The sequence below is a fragment of the Coregonus lavaretus genome, assembly GCF_964263955.1.
Source record: "Coregonus lavaretus genome assembly, chromosome: 33".
Taxonomy (NCBI): domain Eukaryota; kingdom Metazoa; phylum Chordata; class Actinopteri; order Salmoniformes; family Salmonidae; genus Coregonus; species Coregonus lavaretus.
Genome location: NC_140020.1, coordinates 27,717,988 through 27,739,447, shown reverse-complemented (window position 1 = coordinate 27,739,447; position 21,460 = coordinate 27,717,988). Strand labels below are relative to the sequence as shown.

General features: G+C 42.2%; 2 protein-coding genes across 2 annotated transcripts; both read right to left on the bottom strand.

Annotated features, from left to right (window-relative positions):
- Positions 1–1,337: 1,337 nt before the first annotated feature.
- On the bottom strand, positions 1,338–7,202 carry allc (allantoicase). The gene is made up of 11 exons (XM_084150893.1): positions 6,266–7,202; positions 6,115–6,165; positions 5,927–6,014; positions 5,688–5,807; positions 4,454–4,533; positions 4,213–4,345; positions 3,961–4,116; positions 3,355–3,428; positions 2,942–3,050; positions 2,202–2,329; positions 1,338–1,614 (listed from the first exon to the last, which is right to left on the bottom strand). The coding sequence occupies exons 1-11, from the start codon at positions 6,353–6,355 to the stop codon at positions 1,459–1,461; spliced, it is 1,185 nt and encodes a 394-aa protein (XP_084007019.1). The 5' UTR covers positions 6,356–7,202; the 3' UTR covers positions 1,338–1,458.
- Positions 7,203–14,775: 7,573 nt separating this feature from the next.
- Positions 14,776–21,421, bottom strand: LOC311108790 (small ribosomal subunit protein eS7). Its single transcript, XM_084151540.1, has 7 exons — positions 21,393–21,421; positions 20,496–20,581; positions 20,308–20,379; positions 19,692–19,835; positions 16,361–16,425; positions 15,258–15,408; positions 14,776–14,888 (listed from the first exon to the last, which is right to left on the bottom strand). Exons 2-7 carry the CDS (start codon positions 20,568–20,570, stop codon positions 14,811–14,813), a joined length of 585 nt encoding a protein of 194 aa, XP_084007666.1. The 5' UTR covers positions 20,571–20,581; positions 21,393–21,421; the 3' UTR covers positions 14,776–14,810.
- Positions 21,422–21,460: the final 39 nt, after the last annotated feature.

Sequence of the window (21,460 nt, the reverse complement as noted above, 5' to 3'; positions counted from 1 at the left end):
GAGGACATTTTTTTTTTAAATCAGTTTTAGAATAAGGCTGTAACGTAACAACATTTGGAAAAAGTCAAGGGGTCTGAATACTTTCCCGAATTCACGATAGCCTATGCCGCCCTATTGTGGATTTATTTTGGTAAAACATGTACGATCCACTTTTCCCTCATCAATGTCTTACGCTTTGAATCAGTCATCATCATTTACTGCGAACCCAAAAGCTTTGGACAGCTTTTTCCAAACCAGCTTTTCAATCAAATCTGATTATCACCAGCACACCACCAGAACACATGCATTTAGGCTACCATATTTTTCAGCATATCTTTTGTAAGCTTAAACTCATTGGGTAGGCTGCAATAAACATTTTTCACTTAAAGTAACGGGGTAGGGCAGGCTATCCAGATAAACAAATACATTAATAGGCCTACGCTTAATTGCAGTACATAGGCACATTTCTTATTACAGCTTTACTATGTTGGTGACTTTGGCATCACAGACACACCAGCTGTATCCACGTGAAATTCAAGGATAAATCTGAGATAGTCTATCATCTCTTTCTTTTTTTCCTTACAGACACAGCTGCCTAGACCCATAGTTTGATATTGATGGGCACATGACTGCAAACTTTTTTTAAAGTATTTGATCGAAATTGTTTTCTTTTAATATCAGAATTTTCAATCAGTCTTCAAAATTAAAACGAAGATGATTTAATATAGGAGCGGAAGTCTCGCATATAGTCTATCCACTAGATGGCAGCATGACTCTGTTTGACTGGGCAAGTCTGTGACAAATAAGCAACACATTTTTGCAAAAATACTAGGCTGTTTACAATTCGGTCTACTTCCATCTTATTATCGCATAGTCAAATGGCAAAATAAATGTTAGGCTACATTAAGTAGGCCGGCGTGTCTGATTTAACTTTCAGGGATTTTTGTACCTACATTGTAGCCTAAACATGACAAAAACCGTTTGCGGTAGATATGCCTAGGCCAGATAGCGCTCTGAATGTGGGAAACAAATGGAAAATTACAATATTCTTGACTTGTTTACAGTGCAAACCTACGACTAGGCCTAAATAGTGTCTAAAGGTCAGATCGTGGGGATTCCAATCACCACTGTCCGTGGTGCTGAATCCTGTTTGCAAGCACTTGTTTGTTTACTGTCTGTGCTACTATTCTTCACATGGCATAGACACCACAAAACACACACACACACTTTTTTCCTATAATGGCTTAACCCTGTGAGACCCACTGTTGCAACTAAGCAACATTTCTTAAATTAATTGCATCCAATACAGGTTCTAAACTCAAAAATAATATAAGAAAATAATTAGTTCATACATCTCCTTAGACCCAGTTGTATCTTTTCAGATGAATGTTTATTTTTAAGCATCAAATGTAGCGTACAGTAGACTACATGTTACACTCAGACAATTCATTTCCACAATGAGCTCACCACAACTCAGCATCACAGTTTGGAGGTGTGTCTTGTGGAAGTCGGACGTCCCCAGAGTCTTAGTCTGCTGACCCCTCCATCTGGGGCGATGACTAGACGCACATGACTGACCGGCCCAGACAGCGGCAGCGAGTCACATGAGTAAATGTGCCTGTGATGGGCCTCGAGCTAGAACAGACAGAAAACGGTTCTCACCAAACAGATGTGTTTTACTGTTGCAGTTTGGAATGGTTATTATCATCACTGGTTGTAGGTTATGAGTTGTTTTGGTACTTAAGCAGAATTCTGATGCAATTGCATGAGGAAAAAAATTAGTTGGATGGACTGTTGACTTGGCAGATATTTCACTTCACAGAAACTTGGGCACATTAAAGAATGTGTGAAGCACAACACATGTCACAGATGAGAGATATCCTTACATCCTTACAAGACCTGATTTAGTTATTATACATGTACATTCAATATTGTTTACCTAACTAATAGGTTTTGAAACACACACATTTGAATTTCTCCCCATTTGTTCTGGAATATGGACATTTAAACACTAAATTGATTAAAATGTTGAAAAACACTTCCTGGATGAAAATGTACAGATGAAGTCTCAGCAGGAGTGCTGATCTAGGATCAGGGCAACCTATGTCAATGTGATCTTATTCATTCTGATCTAAAAGGCAAAACAGATCCTAGATCAGCACTCAGACGGTCCCAGGCATTGGATCAAATGGAGTGAATTATAGATAAAATGATTGACATACTTTCTGAGGGTGCAGAAGCACCCGCCATTTGTTTCCCGGATCGCTGCTCCACCTGCCACTCACATACTTCCCCTCCTCCTCGGGGGTCAGATAGCACGCTTCCATCTTACAGGAGTCTGGGAAGTTTCCTGCGTGTTGACATCACATGACACAGTAAGAGAAACACAAGAGCTCTGTCTGGTGGGATGACTTACATCTCAGTAGACTGTACAGTGGACTGCCTTATTTACAACAGAGGCGAAAGATGTGGATGTCTCCATTATAATAGCTTGTAATCTAACCTGTTACACTGTCATAACTAGAGAAAGGGAATACCTAGTAGTCAGTTGCACAGCTGAATGCATTCAACCGAAATGTGTCTTCTGCATTTAACCCAACCCCTCTGAATCAGAGAGGTGCAGTGGGCTTCCTTAATCGATGTCCACATCATTGGCGCTCGGGGAGCAGTTGTTGTTGCCGGTTAATTACCTTGCTCAAGGGCAGAACGGCCAATGTTTCCCACCTTGCCGGCTCGGGGTTTCAAACCAGTGACCTTTCGGTTACAGGCGCAACGCTCTTAACCACTAGGCTACCTGCCCTAATCCTAACTGTAGTAACCAAGCCTTTAACATTGGAACTTTGCAGTGCTTCAGTGGGGTGAAAGAGAGTGCAGAGAACAGAGACTGGAACAGACAGAATGTGTGTGTGTGTGTGTGTGTGTGTGTGTGTGTGTGTGTGTGTGTGTGTGTGTCTTACTCTACCTTTGAAGTGGTTGGTGTCTATCTCAATTTGGCTGATGACTCCGGGATGCCCCAGTCTGAGAACTGCCCACTCATAACCTGGTACCTGTAGGATGCCCTTCCCATCCACCTATGGAGCACAGTATCATGTCACCAGATGATACAACAGGGTTGTGTTCAGCAGGGAGGACATTTTTCAAATAGAGTGAAACAGGGAGGTACTACCTGAACTTGCCCAATAACAACACAGATTTTCTGTAGCAAACATTTAAAAATGTTCTACTATGTGTCCTACTGAACACGACCCAGTGCTACAGCATGTGTCAAACTTTATTCTTTACTGTTGAGGAAGAGCGGCAAGTAAACATTTCACTCTACCGTTTAAACTTCCTATATCCTGTACATGTGACAAATAAACTTTGATTTGAAGTTACCTGTAGGTTTTTGGGTCTGTCTAGTCGACGGGCTGTCTCCCATCCATCAGCCATGTTTGCAGATCTTCCCAAACCTACGGCGTATGGCGTATCCCGGTCAACCCAGTCTATAGACTTGTCTCTTTTTGATATGTTCATTACCAATGGTATGCACTACCAATGAGATTCTGGACCATTGCCAATATTGACATCTTCATTAAAACATGTCACAGGCCTGACAGTAATTTTCATGTATATATTAAGGAACACCTAACTATACAAGACTCACACTACTTCTTTCGACAACAACAACAATTACAAGTCCCAAAGGTACAGCATGAGGTTGGAGTAAGATCTTTCAGCTACAAAGACCCAACTGACTGGAACAAGTTACTAAATAGATTAATAATGTCTGCACTTCATTAGTTAAAGATATGGACACAGCTTCTTGAAAGAATTCTGTCTTTGTTATACAGTATTTTCAAATCAATAGTGCTAAAATAAATGTTTCCCTATTTGTTTGTACTTTATATTCCAGTGCTATCTGTACTGAAGTGATTGATTCCTTAATCAGTATGATGAAAGAAGCCCCATTGTAATGTTCGCAGACTGAAAGCATTGGCATACCAATCATATTCCGTGGGTGGCCAAAGTGGGCATCGCTGTAGCCCAGACAGACCCCACCATTGACCAGCGCCACCAGGTCCACCTGGTCCTGTGTGGGCATGGCAGACCAGTCTTTCTGCCCAACGCCATAGACCTTCAGTCTAGCAATCCCCCCATCTGTAACACAAGCATAAATACAGATCCTTTATCAGGAATATTGATGAGCAATTATGTAACCAATAGTGGAGAGAGTATCTGATATGGAGGTGTTACCTGGGTACATGTTGAGTCGCAGGTGGGTGACTCTGCTGGGGTAGGTGATTGGGAAGTAGTTATGACAGGTGTCGGAGTATCCAGGTTTCAGATCTGTCACAGGAACAAGCTCCTCCCACGACTCAGAGTGCAACTGTCAAACACAGTTGATCATTGATTTTCTCCAGTGTGTGTGTGTGTGTGTGTGTGTGTGTGTGTGTGTGTACAGTATCAGTGTAAACAGTGTGCACAATGGTTGTACCTTAGCAACTGCTTCAAACTGACTCTCGGAAGCAGCCATGCCAGTGCGGTCTCCCTCCAGGGTCAATGCTGGGGCCTCCTCTGATCAGACAGAACACAGAAACATACATGACTTTAGCCACATGTAAGTGTAACAGCATTCCTTCCATCCCTCTCCTCTCCCCAACCTGGGCTTGAACCAGGGACCCTCTACACACATTGACAACAGTCACGCTCTAAGCATCGTTACCTATCGGTCAACAAATGTTACAGAAAATCTGTGTTCTTATTGGACAAGTTCAAGTAGTACCTCCCTGTTTCACTCTATTTAAAAAACAACTCCTTCAAGGTATCAGAGCAAGTGACGTCACCGACTGAAACGCTACTAGTGGACACCACTAACTAGCTAGCCATTTCACACCGGTTACTTAAACAAGAGGCTGGCAACTCTTATTAACGTATCCTCTGCAGCAGAGGTAACTCTGGGTCTTCAATTCCTGTGGCGGTCCTCATGAGAGCCACTTTCATCAAAGCGCTTGATGGTTTTTGCGACTACACTTTAAGAAACTTTCAAAGTTCTTGAAATGTTCCGTATTGACTGACCTTCATGTCTTAAAGTAATGATGGACTGTCGTTTCTCTTTGCTTATTTAAGCTGTTCCTGCCATAATATGGACTTGGTCTTTTACCAAATAGGGCTATCTTCTGTATACCCCCCCTACCTTGTCACAACACAACTGATTGGCTCAAACACATTAAGAAGGACAGAAATTCCACGAATTAACTTTTAAGAAGGCACACCTGTTAATTGAAATGCATTACAGGTGACTACCTCATGAAGCTGGTTGAGAGAATGCCAAGAGTGTGCAAAGCTGTCATCAAGGCAAAGGGTGGCTATTTGAATAATCTCAAATATAATATATATTTTGATTTGTTTAACACTTTTCTGGTTACTACATGATGTGTTATTTCATAGTTTTGATGTCTTCACTATTATTCTACAATGTAGAAAATAGTAAAACATAAAGAAATCTTTGACTGGTACTGTATGTGAAAACACCCTATGGATCTTTCTAACTTACCATGAGGTATTAGATAGAGTCTAAATCTATATGGCTGCATTTACACAGACAACCTGCTATTTTCTCAAATTATTGGCAAAAGAGCTGGTCTGATTGGTCAAGAAGACCAATTAGTGGAAAAAGATCAGAATGTGGCTGCCTGTGTAAACACAGCCTGTTACACAGTCATCCATACCCAGACATGCAGCCTGAAGAGAGGCAGAGGGCGAGTAGTTTCCAGTAAAGAAGGATGTGTCCACATCCAGGCCATGTATGATGCCAGGTACACCCAGCTGGATGATGCACCAGTCATGACCTAGCAGAGATAGCAGACAAGATCAAGCTTCTGTATACCTATTCAGATTAGCCTATCTATGTTAATTCAATTTTCCCATAATTGAAATGATTATAATTTTGTGTCTCTTCAAGTCATACCAGGTATTCTTTTCCTTCTTGTCTCCCAGCCATCCATCCATTTTCCGTACTCAGTGAATGCAGACGCTATGAACTCTGGTGGCTCTCTCTTCCAACCACATGCAGTACACAAAGGGAGAGGGTGGGAGATGTGAATGGCAGTGAATCAACAGATGACAGTGAATTAGTAATGTAAGTATGCACTGTACCTTCAAAAGATTGCTAGCTGGCGCAAACCATTCGTCTGTAGCAAAAATAACCTACAATGATAGTGAGCACATAAACAGATGAACATTGTCTCATATTGTGTTATTTACAGTTATCAAAATGTCAATCTTGTGTCCATGGTGTAACACTTACTTTTCCTCCAGCTGTCTCACAGGCCAGGTTATTAAACTGCAGAAAGTCCGGTTGACCACTTACCATTTTCACTGCTTTTCGGTCTGCCATGTTTTCTATTGCAGACTATAATTTACAATCCCTACATGTAACTCAATCCAGAATGAGAAAAATATCTTCCCATTTACCTCATACAGTAAGATAAATCTGATTTATATATTGGAGCTTCCTGTACTTCAAGTTCAAAGGTAGTCCACCACCACTAATGAATAGATTCTTCTGGTGCTGGCTTTTTTTCTACCAATCCACCAGGGCAAAGTCCAGTGACTGGGAAGTCATTGACAGCAGTGTTATGTTAAAAACGAGATAGGTGGTGGGGGAATGCTCAATATCTGTTCAAAATAGTTGTGCTCCGACTTTCTTTTGTAGGAAGAAAGCGAAAGCACCTTGTACAACCACAAGGGGATTCTATTAAACTGTCCCAAGGTGCATTGGGCTATGGTCCGTCATGTGAGGGAAGCACCATGATCCGTCGTTCAGAAACATACATCTCTTTTCATAAAGTATATGTTCGCATTTTCTAACTAGTTTTCATTGGGAAGTCAGATAAAGTGTTTTTATCAAAAGCAATCACTTTTGCATGTAAAAACAGAATCCTATTCATTACTCCACGTGCTTAACCTAGTGTCACTTTTGTTTTGAGCTGACTTTGCCGTCGGCCAGAGAGGTTCCAAAACGAATGCAATCATATTTCAACCATTATGCTTCCAGTATAACCGTCTTACCACATCATACCCCAACACATATGGCTGTGTTACTCCATGGTTCTATTTTAATAATTCCTCAAGGGTTAGGTTTAGCATGCAAAAGTCAATGTTGACTGTTGTGCGCGACAGCCTAAATTGGACACATTTCCTAGTATAGTGTACCGAATGGTGGATTTCTACATACAGGTAGTGAGCCGAAACCTTAAAACGGGTTTAGTTGGTCAATCCATGTCGAGGGAGGAGCTATTTTTCTGTATATGCCAGTAAAATATTATTCTGATGACTATAACATTTCTTGGCATCTTCAATTCTTGCACATTTTCTCATAAAAAGTATATTTCAACACTCGGCCCTCTTGTGAAAACACGAGCTGCTGTCTGATGAAAAGAAACAGCTATAGCTAGCTAGTTCCCAGACTGAAATAAGATAAATATCTGTTTTGGAGAGCAGTTTAAATATACTGAACAAAAATGTCAACGATTTTACTGAGTTACAGTTCATATAATGAAATAAGTCAATTGAAATAAATTCATTAGACCCTAATCTATGGATTTCACATGACTGGGCAGGAGCGCAGCCAAAGGCCCACCTACTTGGGAGCCAGGCCTAGCCAATCAGAATGAAGTTTATTACACACAGAAATAGGACTTTATTACACACAGAAGTACTTGTTTCATCAGCTGTCCGGGTGGCTGGCAGTGTTGCCAACTTAGCAACTTTGTCGCTATATCTAGCGAGTATTCATACCCCTCTAGCGACACATTTTCAAAAAATCGACTAGCGACAAATCTATCGACTTTTTCTGGTGTTATTGGAGACTTTTGGTGACTCTGACATGAAAGCACGTATCATTCTTACTCTTGGAGGTTCCCCCTCCAAGGTTCCTGAGCCTGTGTATGTAGGGATCTGAATATTTAAATCCGACTGAAGGAGTACCGTTTTTCAGTTTGAAATTCAGGGTAGTAGCGTGAATTTGTTTTTTGCTTTTGGTATTTAGTATGAATTTGTTCATCCAAAACATATTTTGTTTTTGGGGTATTTTTTACTACCTCGTACAGTAGGTGGCGGCAATACACCTTATGAGTGTAGTCTGCCAATAAACTTTGAAGAAGAAGAAGCTTTCTTACATCAACCAATGAGAGTGCCTTAAGTTGTCAGGAAAAGGCTGGCCTACACTTGAGCGCAGTGTTGCCAACTTAGCGACTTTCTCGCTATATTTAGCGAGTTTTCAGACCCCTCTAGCGACACATTTTCAAAAAAGCGACTAGCAACAAATCTAGCGACTTTTTCTGGTGTTATTGGAGACTCTGACGTGAAAGCACGTATCGTTCTTACTCTTCTCAACGAGCAGCGGGTGCTTTGTTACCCCGTCCCAAAGCACTCACAGGCGGCCCAGTCCTCGCGCAGCAGTCCCTCCCAGCTGCAGTCAGAGCAGGAGATGTTCACCCCTCTGCGTCCAGACTGCAAATGAAGCCGCCGCTGGCTGATCCCGCCCTGGCTTACATTCAGGGCAGGATGTAAATGTAAAATGTTCTTTGTCTAAAATAAATCACTGCACAAAAATAAATCACTGCATTTGACTCACACAGCCTCAGTCACTTACTCACCTCGTCCACTGTGTGTGCCTCTGTGACATAATCTAAACATCTAGCTGGCTAGTTCATCATGTCTCAGTCTAAACTGTACACTCAAAAAATACAGAAAGGAGTGGGAATCAAACCCTGAATTCAAAGGCTGGTTGAAGCCATTTATTGGGGATGATACACGGGCATACTGCCTGTATTGTAAGGCTGATTTCTACGTCAAACTTAGTGATGTAAAAAAACACATGACAACTCAAAAACATACTCAAAAGGCAAAGCCTTATAACAGTGCCACCCAAAACAAGCTGCCATTTATGGTTTAAAAAATTGACTCTGCTTAAAAGGCTGAGGCCACCATGGCATTAGCTATCGCTGAACACTGTTCCATGCTGGCATGTGATCACATTGGAGAAGCATGTAGAGCTGCTTTCTCAGACTCCACTGCTGCTACCCACTTCAAAATGCACAGGACAAAGTGCACATAAATGATTAATGGTGTTCTAGCACCATACTTTCTGAAAAAGTTGGTCGCAGATGTGGGTGACTAGCGTTTCAGCCTCCTCCTCGATGAGCACGGATGTAAGTGTTTCTAAGTACCTGGGGGTTGTGATAAGGTACTTTAGTGACACCAAGCAGACAATTGTATCAACATTTCTGGGGCATGTTGAGTTGGAGGGAGGAGATGCCAAATCTATAGCCGGTGCTGTTGTGGCATTCCTCGAGAAGTGTGAAACTCCTGGGGATATGGACTGACAATGCCTCTGTTATGACGGGGATTAACAATGGGGTCCATAAAGTGCTGAAGGAGGAGTATGGCCTCAAAGATCTGGTTCTTATTCGCTGTGTGTGCCACTCTCTGCAGCTTGCTGTGAGTCATGCTTCCAATGACACCATCCCCCGTAGTGTGGAGTACTTGGTACGAGAGACTTATAACTGGTTTTCAGTGTCTCCAAAGCGCAGGGAGGCCTACAAGGCCATATATGAGACCATCAACTGTGGAGAGAAACCTTTACAGATAACCAAGGTGTGTGCCACACGTTGGCTCTCCATTGAACCCGCTGTTTCACACATTTTGGACCAGTGGGAGGAGCTTAGGCTGCATTTAGCAGTCACCAAGTCCAGTGAACACTGCTACATGGCTGAGGTTTTATACTCCATGTACAGTGATCCTCAAAACATATTGTATCTGACTTTTTTTAAGTCAGTGCTGGGTGAGGTACAGTTGGCCATCAAGGCTTTTGAGGTAGAGCAAGTAGTTCCTCTTAAGCTACTTGACAGCTTGGTTAGCCTGATCAATTCTGTGAGCAGCAGGGTGCTGAATCCACTGGCAAATGTTGATTAGATTTTAGTCATTTAGCAAACACTCTTATCCAGAGCGACTTACAGGAGCAATTAGGGTTAAGTGCCTTGCTCAAGGGCACATCGACAGATTTTTCACCTAGTCAGCTCAGGGATTAGAACCAGCGACCTTTCGGTTACTGGCACAATGCTCTTAACCACTAAGCTACCTGATGTACTCAAAGGGCCAATAGATGGATACATCAGTCCCAAACCATACCTTGGTTACCTTTTTGAGTCAAAGACAGCTGAGCTCCACCTTGCGCCTGAGGATGAAAACAATGTCCGAAAGCGGTGTGTAGCCTTCACCATCTCCCTCACTAATGAGTTGAGGGTGAGACTGCCGGACAACATCGAAGCATTGCAGTACATGTCAGTTTTCAATGTGGAGGAAACTCTAAAGCACAATAAGAGCCCTGGAGAAATAGAAAAAATAGCCAAGCTCCTTGGCTACTCCCCTGCAGAGATAGACAAGATTGTCCAGCAGTGGCGTGCCATCCATCTTAGTAAATGGAATGAGACAAAAAACACACTGGGCTTCTGGAGTGAGATTTGGAAGTTCAGGGATGCAGCTGATATCAAGCCGTTTCAAGAACTTGCCATGGCTGCTGTGTCTGTGTTGTCCTTGCCACACTTGAATGCTGAAGTCGAGAGAGTATTCAGCCAGATGAGTGTGGTAAAAAGCAAACTTAGAAATCGGATGTCCTTGCAGACCCTTAACTATGGGATATGGACTGAAGCTGTCTGGTGAGGCTTGCTATGAGCACCAGCTGCCTGATAATGTTTTGCAGCTTTTTGGCACATCAGCTGCTTACTCATTTAAGTCAGCTCCCTCAGTTGTTGAACATGCCACAGAGAGCCTTGAACAAAATGACGATGACCCACTCTTTCTGTGAGCCAGCACAGCCTGTGTGTGTGTGGAGGGGGGTCATTTTTTTAAACCCTGAATTAGGGCCAGACTAGTTACCATCATTTTCTCACATTGCCATTGACAGTTTTTTTCTATTGTCTCTTTTTGGTCCATTTAGATTGTTAATACAAAAAAATTGTTAAAAAGTTATGGTTAAAAATTTTCATGTTTTACTGTGACTTGTTGTAGGCTCCTAAGTGGACCATAAGGTTAAAAACTAAACCAAACTAAAGAAAACTCAAATTAAAAAACAAACAAAATAATAAAATAAAAAATACGAAGTAACTCCGCCAGTCTCTTTTGGGTCACTTTTGCCGGTCCCAAGCCCAGATAAAGGAGGGTTGAAATTGTGACATTAAAAACGTCCCGTGTAGCTCAGTTGGTAGAGCATGGTGTTTGCAACGCCAGGGTTGTGGGTTTGATTCCCACGGGGGGCCAGTATGAAAATGTATGCACTCTCTAACTGTAAGTCGCTCTGAATAATAGTGTCTGCTAAATGACTAAAATGTAAAAAAAACAAGAATCAACAGAAGAAAGTTCATTTGTAGTTCTAAACATATTTAGGGTGTTTTTTACTCACTTTTTGTCTCTCCTACAGCGTCCATCACAATTTCATGCACATGGCCAATTATGCAAATTAGGTGATGACGTCTTTAGCGACTTCTAGCAACTTTTAGGACAGCCAATAGCTACTTTCCTTACTGAGGAGTTGGCAACACTGGTGGCTGGTCTCAGACGATCGTGCAGGTGAAGAAGCCAGATGTGGAGGTCCTGGGCTGGCGTGGTTACACGTGGTCTGCAGTTGTGAGGCCGGTTGGACGTACTGCCAAATTCTCTAAAACGACGTTTGAGGCAGCTTATGGTAGCGAAATGAACATTCTATTCTCTGGCAACAGCTCTGATGGATATTTCTGCAGTCAACATGCCAATTGCATGCTCCCGCAAAACCTGACACGTCTATGGCATTGTGAATAAACTGCACATTTTAGTGGCCTTTTATTGTCCCCAGCACAAGGTGCACCTATTTAATCATGCTGTTAATCAGCTTCTTGATATGCCACACCTGTCAAGTGGATGGATTATCTTGGCAAAGGAGAAATGTTCACTAGCAGAGATGTAAACCAATTTGTGCAAAACATTTTAGAGAAATACACTTTTTGTATGTATGGAAAAATTCAGGGATCTTTTATTTCAGCTCATGAAACACGGGGCCAACACTTTACATGTTGTGTTTATATTTTTGTTCAGTATATATATATTATGCAGCATGCATACTGTAACTCCATTGACCATTTAGACAATATATTAAAAGCTAGCCAATGTTAACAGACTAGCCTAGTCAGCTACTGTAAATGTGGTTCATTAGCCATCTCTGTACGTGAATTCAATTGTTTAATCATTTTTCGCCATGATTATGTCTCTTTTCAAGTAACTAGCTGCAGGTTTAAAGAAACATTCAAATCATATACTTAGCATAGAAACACAAAAGCATGTAGACAAAGATGCATTTGTCATGTATGCTAGAATTTAGGTTTAAAAACTACAGCTGCATATGCATATTAGCCAATACATATAGCATAGCCTGCACTTATAGCATACCTTTCAATACAATCTTCTCTAAAAAATAACATGTGCTCTGCAATAAGATAACCAGAGTTTAAGTTCTAAACCAGACGAGTTCTCAAACAGAAGCTGCCCAATACCATGGTGGCCATGCATAATGTTGGATGCATTAGAATATATGGTCTGGAGAATTATAGAGCCTGTAGGATTACATAAAAAGCAGTGAATGTGAGTATATTTAGGTGGTTTAAATGATTAACTTTCCTACAAACCTAAAAGTTGACGGTGCCAGAATCTTGCAAATCCATTCATTATTCTACCAACTATGACTGAGTGAGACGTTTTCAAAAATGTGTTTCATGCATATACATACGAACAAAGAACACCATCACAAATAAGTGTTTCACCATTTGAGTATGGAGGCAAACAGCAAAGGTGTCTCAGGCAGTATTTGACGTATCTAAATATCGTGCAACCTACTGAATGTATAAAACATTAGGAACACCTGCTCTTTGCATGACAGACTGACAAGGTTAAAGATATGATCGCTTATATCACTACATCAATCAGTGTAGATGAAGGGGAACGCTTGACACCTTGTAGAGTCCATGGCCCGACAACTTGAGGCTGTTCTGAGGGCCGTGGAGGGCACAATCTTACAGTCCAGAAATTAGAGCTTTGCCGTCTATGCCAAACGCCTGGTACTCTGGAGACTAGAAATATCATCAATACATGCTTCTCTCTAGGAGCATGTGTGCGCCCAGGCCCCATAGGCGTATCAAAAGGATCTCACCCTGGTCACCAATGTAGTTAGCCGATGTAGACATTTACATTTGTCATTTAATTAACAGACATCACAAGCGACTTACAGGAGGAACTAGGGTTAGGTGCCTTGATCTAGTTGTCTTGGGGATTCGAACCAGCCACCTTTCGGTTACTGGCCCAATGCTCTTAACTGCTAGGCTACCCGCAACCCTGACAAGACTAAGACAAAACCCACAAAAAGAAAAGACAGGCACATGTGGTCTCAATGTTTATATAGTGACGGCAGGGCTAGCTCAATGCACATTTATCTGTAGTGGGTGTTCCAACTCTAAAATGCACTAGACCAAGACAAAAAAAAAAACTTGAAAATGAATGTGGTCTCAATGTCTAGTGCCGTCAGGGTTAGATCAAACTGAAGTAGGATGTTCTCCTCACAGGTGAGTGAATCAGCCCATGCTTTGTGAATAGCACTTGGTAGATCTCTGGGAGCAGGACACAGGAGAGCTGAATAGATCATGCAAGACAAAAGTGAAAATAAATAAAAATCACAGCAAAGGAATGTAGTTTGTGAGCTAGAAAATGTACATCCTGACAAACTGGTGCAGGGTGCGCTGCAAACATGCTACTCCAACTATTGACAGGGATAATGTGGCATTGTCAGTATGAATGACATATGGGTCCCGCCTTTATGACTATTCGATTTACACTACATGTCCTATATATTTTTGTAGTCTTAAAATACTTGGAATAAACTTACAGCTAAAACACTCCTTGTCCCAGAATGACACGCTAGCTAATGATAAAGCCATCTGTTCCTGCTAGCTAATGATAAAGCCATCTGTTCCTGCTAGCTAATGATAAAGCCATCTGTTCCTGCTAGCTAGCAACATATCTTATTGCAACTACAGTAGCTAGCTACATTAAAAGGTTGCCATGTTCTATGATGTCATTTTACAGCTTGGAGTGATGGCATCACGTTTAACTAAATAGTTAAGATTACAAATAAGTAATACCTTACTTGATAGCAGTTAGTTGAACAGAGAGCCCTCTCAAGATGTCACCAGCTGTCTACTTACTACCTAAATTACCGATAAAGTGATAGTACACAAGTTGATTGGTTTACAGTTTAGTACTCGCAGCACTTGCTAGCGAACATAAGTAGTTTGAATAAATGTGCAAGAATTGATATTGCCAACAAACGGAAATGTGTTCAATAGAAATAAATACACAATAGGTCAAAACCAGCGCCTCCCTCGACAGAGACCGAGCTCACCAACTGAAGCAGATGGCTTGCTACAGCCCACTACCAGAATACATTGACAAATAGATTACTGGTCAATTTCATTCAGCATTAGTGAATGTGCAAAAAAAAATCTTCAATACTACCATTGCATGGAGGTACAAAAGCAAGTCTGAACAAAACCCCTTAGCACCCCAAGTTGTAAGATGTCAATTATCAAAGCTGCTCCAAGTATACAGTTATGAGGTACTGGCCCTACTGTTTTGGTTATCAAGTTCCTTCTGTCTGAAAGGACATTAGTCTAGAACATAATGTATGGATTATCATGACTAACCACCCCATCCCCAGAGAACAGAGCAATGACATTAACAGTAAACAAATTTATTTTGTCATCTGCACTTTACAGTTGGAATTCGGGGAATTCAAAAACAACATCTTTGCCTGTGAGCTTCTTGTAGACACCAGAGAAGGTCTCAACCTGAAAATAGAAACACAACTACTGGTTAACCACTGCATAGACTAACATTTACAGGTTATGAAGATTTGGTTTAAAAAAAACATTAAAACCTGAGACTTCAAAAGTTGTATACTGCATGGTTTAGCCCCCCAGTCATAGCCCAAAGGGCTCTGGGAAGATGTAGGAATATACAGAACGCTGTCCTCACCAGCCCAAGGGCCGGGGACAAAGCTTGCTCTCCAACGTTGTGGAACAGGACTGTACGTCATAGCAGTCTGAAGTGCTACGCTCCCATATGCCACAAGGACAGAGCCATGTGAGAGCAACCTCACAGGATATCCACGTTGGGGTTAAGTCGGGGGAACTAGCAGACTGCTACAGGACACTCACTTTGTGTTCAACGTTGTTCTGCTGCGCCTTGTCAAGGTGGACCTTGATGAGCCGACTGCTGTCCAGTTTCACGCGGATTCTCTTGCCGACAATCTCACTGGGGAAGACCAGGTCTTCAAGGATGGCATCATGCACAGCTGTCAGCGTACGGCTGGAGAAATAAATCACAACTTGCATTAGAAATAGTTTTTTTGGCTAACAAAAAATTGCAAGCCTTGCTAAAACAAATGTTCCTACCACCAGTCTCATTCTAAATTAAAGGAAGATTCTTTATACATGTCTGAATGCATGTATTGGAAAGGGCAATTCAATCTAAACGCTACGCAGGGGTCTTGAAATCACATCACTGAAGACAAGCAGAGTCTGCTTGAGATAACGCAAGGTAATAGGAGGGAACGTTGATTTAGCATTATATGGTTAGTCTCCAGTTCATCTTGTAGACATACTGATCTATGCAAAATACCATTCAAAGTTTCAAGTTGTCACATGCTTAAGTAGTGAAATGCCTTTCTTACAAGCTCTTTCCCAACAATGCAGTAATTAGTATCAGTAGTACAAATAAAAAGTAAAGTAGAACATAAACACACAAGAAATAAGAACGAGAAAGTAAGCAAGCTATATATTGGGTAAGTTTCAGGGTCGGTACCAATACCATATTTACAATGTGCAGGTATACTGGAATGGTAGAAAGCATATACAACATTGTATTTGTAAGATTGTACACTGCATGGTTTAGCCCCCCAGTCATAGCCCAAAGGGCTCTGGGAGGATGTAGGAATATACAGAACGCTGTCCTCACCAGCCCAAGGGCCGGGGACAAAGCTTGCTCTCCAACGTTGTGGAACGGGACTGTACGTCACAGCACTCAAGTGCTACGCTCCCATAAGCCACAAGGACAGAGCCATGCGAGAGCAACCTCACAGGATATCCACGTTGGGTCCAAAAATGGTGTGCAATCATGGCAGCACAAGATATGGCAGAAACTATTTCAAGTTCTAAAACTAGCACCCATTCACTCCAACATTAAAGCCACATTTAAATTGTCTCTTCCATATAAATGTAGTATGTTGTCGTGCACATGCAGGTATGATAATATAACTTACCTCCTGGGACGCTTCTGCTTATTCTTGATACGGCTTTTCCTGGTTGGTTTGGGCAGGATTCTCCTCTGCAAGTTGAATGAAAATATTAAGGATTACCAATTTACCTAAGCCAGACTTTAAAAGCCCAACAAGCATACTTGATAACTAAATGTACACTGCATGGTTTAGCCCCCCAGTCATGGCCCAAAAGGCTCTGGGAAGATGTAGGAATATACAGAACGCCGTCCTCACCAGCCCGAAGGCCGGGGACAAAGCTTGCTCTCCAACGTCATGGAATGGGACTGTACGTCACAGCACTGAAATGCTACGCTCCCATACGCCACAAGGACAGAGCCATGTGAGAGCAACCTCACAGGATGTCCACGTTGATATTATGCTAGAATCACAGCATAGAAACAGCATGTACACCATATGACCAAAAGTATGTGGACACCTGCTAGTCGAACATCTCATTCCAAATTTATGGGCATTAATATAGAGTCGGTCCCCCCTTTGCTACTATAACAGCCTCCACTCTTCTGGGAAGGCTTTCCGCTAGATGTTAGAACATTGCTGCGGGGACTTGCTTCAATTAAGCCACAAGATAATTATTGAGATCGGGCACTGATGTTGGGCGATTAGGCCTGGCTCGCAGTCAGCATTCGAATTCATCCCAAAGGTGTTCATTGGGGTTGAGGTCAGAGCTCTGTGCAGGCCAGTCAAGTTCTTCCACACAGATCTTGAAAAAACATTTCTGTATGAACCTCGCTTTCTGTACGGGGGCATTGCCACGCTGAGACAGGAAAGGCCCTTGCCCAAACTTCCCACAAAGTTGGAAGCACAGAATCGTCTAGAATGTCATTTTATGCTGTAGCGTTAACATTTCCCGTCACTGGAACTAAGGAGCCAGAACCACGAAAAACAGACAAAGACCATTATTCCTCTTCCAAACTTTACATTTCACACAATGCATTGGGGCAGGTAGCGTTCCTGTCATCTGCCAAACCCAGATTCGTCGGACTGCCAGATGGTGAAAAGTGATTAATCAATCCAGAGAACGCGTTTCCAGTGCTCCAGTGTCCAATGGTGGGGAGCTTTACGCCACTCCAGCCGATACTTGGCATTGCGCATGGTGATCTTAGGCTTGTGTGCGGCTGGTCGGCCATGGAAACCCATTTCATGAAGCTCCCGATGAACAGTTATTGTGCTGACGTTGCTTCCAGAGGCAGTTTGGAGTGCTGCAACCGAGGACAGACTACTCTTAGCGCTACAGCACTCGGCGGTCCCGTTCTGTGAGCTTGTGTGCTCCTAGACGTTTCCACTTCACAATAACAGCACTTAGTGTTGACCAGGGCAGCTCTAACAGGGCAGAAATTTGACAAACTGACTTGTAAAGGTGGCATCCTATGACAGTACCACATTGAAAGTCACTGAGCTCTTCAGTTAGGCAATTCTACTGCCAATGTTTGTCTATGGAGCTTGCATGGCGGTGTGCTCGATTTTATACACCTGTAAGCCATGGGTGTGGCTTAAATATACAAATCCACTGATTTGAAGGGGTGTCCACATACTTGTGTGATATATATATATATACACACATACATACACACACCTCACATACAGTACCAGTCAAGTTTGGACACACCTCCTCATTCAAGGCTTTTTCTGTATTTTTACTATTTTCTACATTGTAGAATAATAGTGGACATCAAAACTATGAAATAACATATGGAATCATGTAGCAACCAAAGAAAACCTTGAACAAATAAAAAATATATATATTTGAGATTCTTCAAAGTGCTACCCTTTGCCTTGATGACAGCTCTGCACACTCTTGCCATTCTCTCAACCAGCTTCATGAGGAAGTCACTTGGAATGCATTTCAATTAAAAGGAGTCTTCTTCAAAGTTAATTTGTGGAATTTATTTTTTTCTTAATGCGTTCGAGCCAATCAGTTGTGTTGTGACAAGGTAGGGGGGTGTACAGAAGATAGCCCTATTTGGTAAAAGACCATGTCCATATTATGGCAAGAACAGCTCAAATAAGCAAAGAGAAACGACAGTCCATCATTACTTTAAGACATGAAGGTCAGTCAATACAGAAAATCAAGAGCTTTGAAAGATTCTTCAAGTGCAGTCGCAAAAACCATCAAGTGCTATGATGAAACTGACTCATGAGGACTGCCACAGGAAAGGAAGACCCAGACTTACCTCTGCTGCAGAGGATAAGTTAATTAGAGTTAACTGCACCTCAGATTGCAGCCCAAATAAATGCTTCAAATAGTTCAAGTAACAGACAACATCAACTGTTCAGAGGAGACTGCGTGAACCAGGCCTTCGTGGTTGAATTGCGACAAAGAAACCTCTACTAAAGGACACCAATAATAAGATGAGATTTGCTTGGGCCAAGAAACACGAGCAATGGACATTTGACCGGTGGAAATCTGTCCTTTGGTCTGATGAGTCTAAATTTGAGATGTTTGGTTCCAACCGCTCCGTCTTTGTGAGACGCAGAGTAGGTGAACAGATGATCTCCACGTGTGGTTCCCACTGAAGCATGGAGGAGGTGTGATGGTGCTTTGCTGGTGACACGTCAGTGATTTATTTAGAATTCAATGCACACTTAACCAGCATGGCTACCACAGCATTCTACAGCGATACGCCATCCCATCTGGTTTGCAATGACCCAAAACACACCTCCAGGCTGTGTAAGGGCTATTTGACCAAGAAGGAGAGTGATGGAGTGCTGCATCAGATGACCTGGCCTCCACAATCCCTCGACCTCAACCCAATTGAGATGGTTTGGGATGAGTTGGACAGCAGAGTGAAGGAAAAACAGCCAACAAGTGCTCAGCATATGTGGGAACACCTTCAAGACTGTTGGAAAAGCATTCCTCATGAAGCTGGTTGAGAGAATGCCAAGAGCGCACAAAGCTGTCATCAAGGCAAAGGGTGGCTACCTTGAAGAATCTAAAATATATTTTGATTTGTTTAACTATTTTTTTGGTTACCACATGATTCCATGCGTGTTATTTCATAGTTTTGCTGTCTTCCGTATTATTCTACAATGTAGAAAATAGTAAAAATAAAGAAAAACCCTTGAATGAGTAGGTGTCCAAACTTTTGCCTGGTACTTTATGCATGTATATTAATTACACACAAAAGTATGTGGACACCCCTTCAAATGAGTGGATTCAGTTATTTCATACATCTCTATCTATCTATATACACACACACCTATGAGCATCAGATGGCAGTAAACGGTCTTCTCAAAAGGAACCAAGCTAACAGTGGGGTCACAGCAACAGCTCTGCAACTAAGAAAACAGGACAGCGAGAGAGCCGCATTCCTACCTGTGCAACGAAGACGACATGTTTGCCGCTGAACTTCTTTTCCAGCTCCCTCACGAGTCGCACCTGAATTTTCTGGAAAGATTTCAGCTGGGGCACGGGGACAAAGATGATGATGGCTTTCCTGCTACCACCAACTTCGATTTCCTGAGAGAGAGGAAAATATGTTAGAACTAACGGAGTTAAATACAGACATTGTAGGAGATACTTTTTCATCCAGACAGCTAAAAAACTATGCACTGCATGGTTTAGCCCCCCAGTCATGGCCCAAAGGGCTCTGGGAAGATGTAGGAATATACAGAACGCCGTCCTCACCAACCCGATGGCCGGGGACAAAGCTTGCTCTCCAACGTCATGGAACGGGACTGTACGTCACAGCACTGAAATGCTACGCTCCCATATGCCACAAGGACAGAGCCATGTGAGAGCAACCTCACAGGATGTCCACGTAGGGGTTTAACTCACCCAATAATAACCAAAAACAGCTCTTCTTACTAAGCATCAAACTCCTCCCACATTTAAACAAACATTAATCTTCAGTTATCCAAAAAAAGGTCTGAGCAAGCAGTTAGAAATAAGGCAAGTACAACACATGCTCCATGTAGTGCACAGTCCTTACCTTTGCAGCAGTGATGTTCAGCTCCCTCAGCTGAGCCTTCATGTCGGAGTTCATCTCCAGCTCGAGAAGAGCCTAGAAAAGCAGACATGTTGAATACTGCAAACAGCATTAGCCAAGTGACTAAGAAAGTTATAGAAGTTGTGTAAATAGCCATACATGCAATAGCTAACATACTAGCCATTGGTTACCTGAGAAATGCCAGACTCGAACTCGTCTGGCTTTTCGCCATTGGGCTTCACGATTTTGGCGCTGGTACTGAACATGGCCTATGTCTCTGGAATGATAGAAAGACAAGAAAACCATTTAAGCATGTTGTACACCTTCGGACATAATTGAATGTTTCAGGTGAAACTAGCCAACATTAGCAAAGCAGTCCATGCTGAACGCGATCTCACCATACATACATGCAGTTACTAAGTTAACTAGTTAGCCAAACAACTATACTATAGCTAAGGTTGATCAAACGAAAAGTCGACACTGGTTCGTTCCATGAACATATTCAACATACAACCGAGCAAGTTATTGCATTGCATCCATCTAGCTACTAAAATAATAATAATATCCAAAGGGACTTACAATCATGTGTGCATAATTTTTTTTGTGTGTGTATACTAAAGGTCGCATGTCCCCAAGCTAACTAGTTGGCTAGCCAGCGTTAGCCGGCTAGCAGCAGTGTCTTTCAAAAATGGTTCACTTTAGTTAGCCGCAACCTTCAGGGAACACAGTACTCAAACATACACCATGTCAGGCTAAACATCGGACAGGCCACTAGACAAAAGGTAAAATACTACGTGGTTAAAAAACGGACTCTTCGATTGACTACAAGCAATTCTTCCAGGAACACATGGGCCTCAAACCGCGCCTGTTATACTACCAGTCCTTCCTTCATTCCTTGTCTTTCACGTTAGGTCTATCCTGAAACACTCAATAACTCATTACACAGCGGCCATCCAAAATCTGAAATATAACAATCTAACGCATCAAACGTTTTAAATACACTCTGACACAAAACCCAGGGAATTTGATACACATGTACAACATTTTCTCAAGAAATTCCGATTAGTGGGAGCATTATCATGACCAACCTCAGTCAACGACGGCCAGGGAAGAGGCCGGAATCTCGCGAGAGGTAGCTAAAACACGTCGTGCGAAG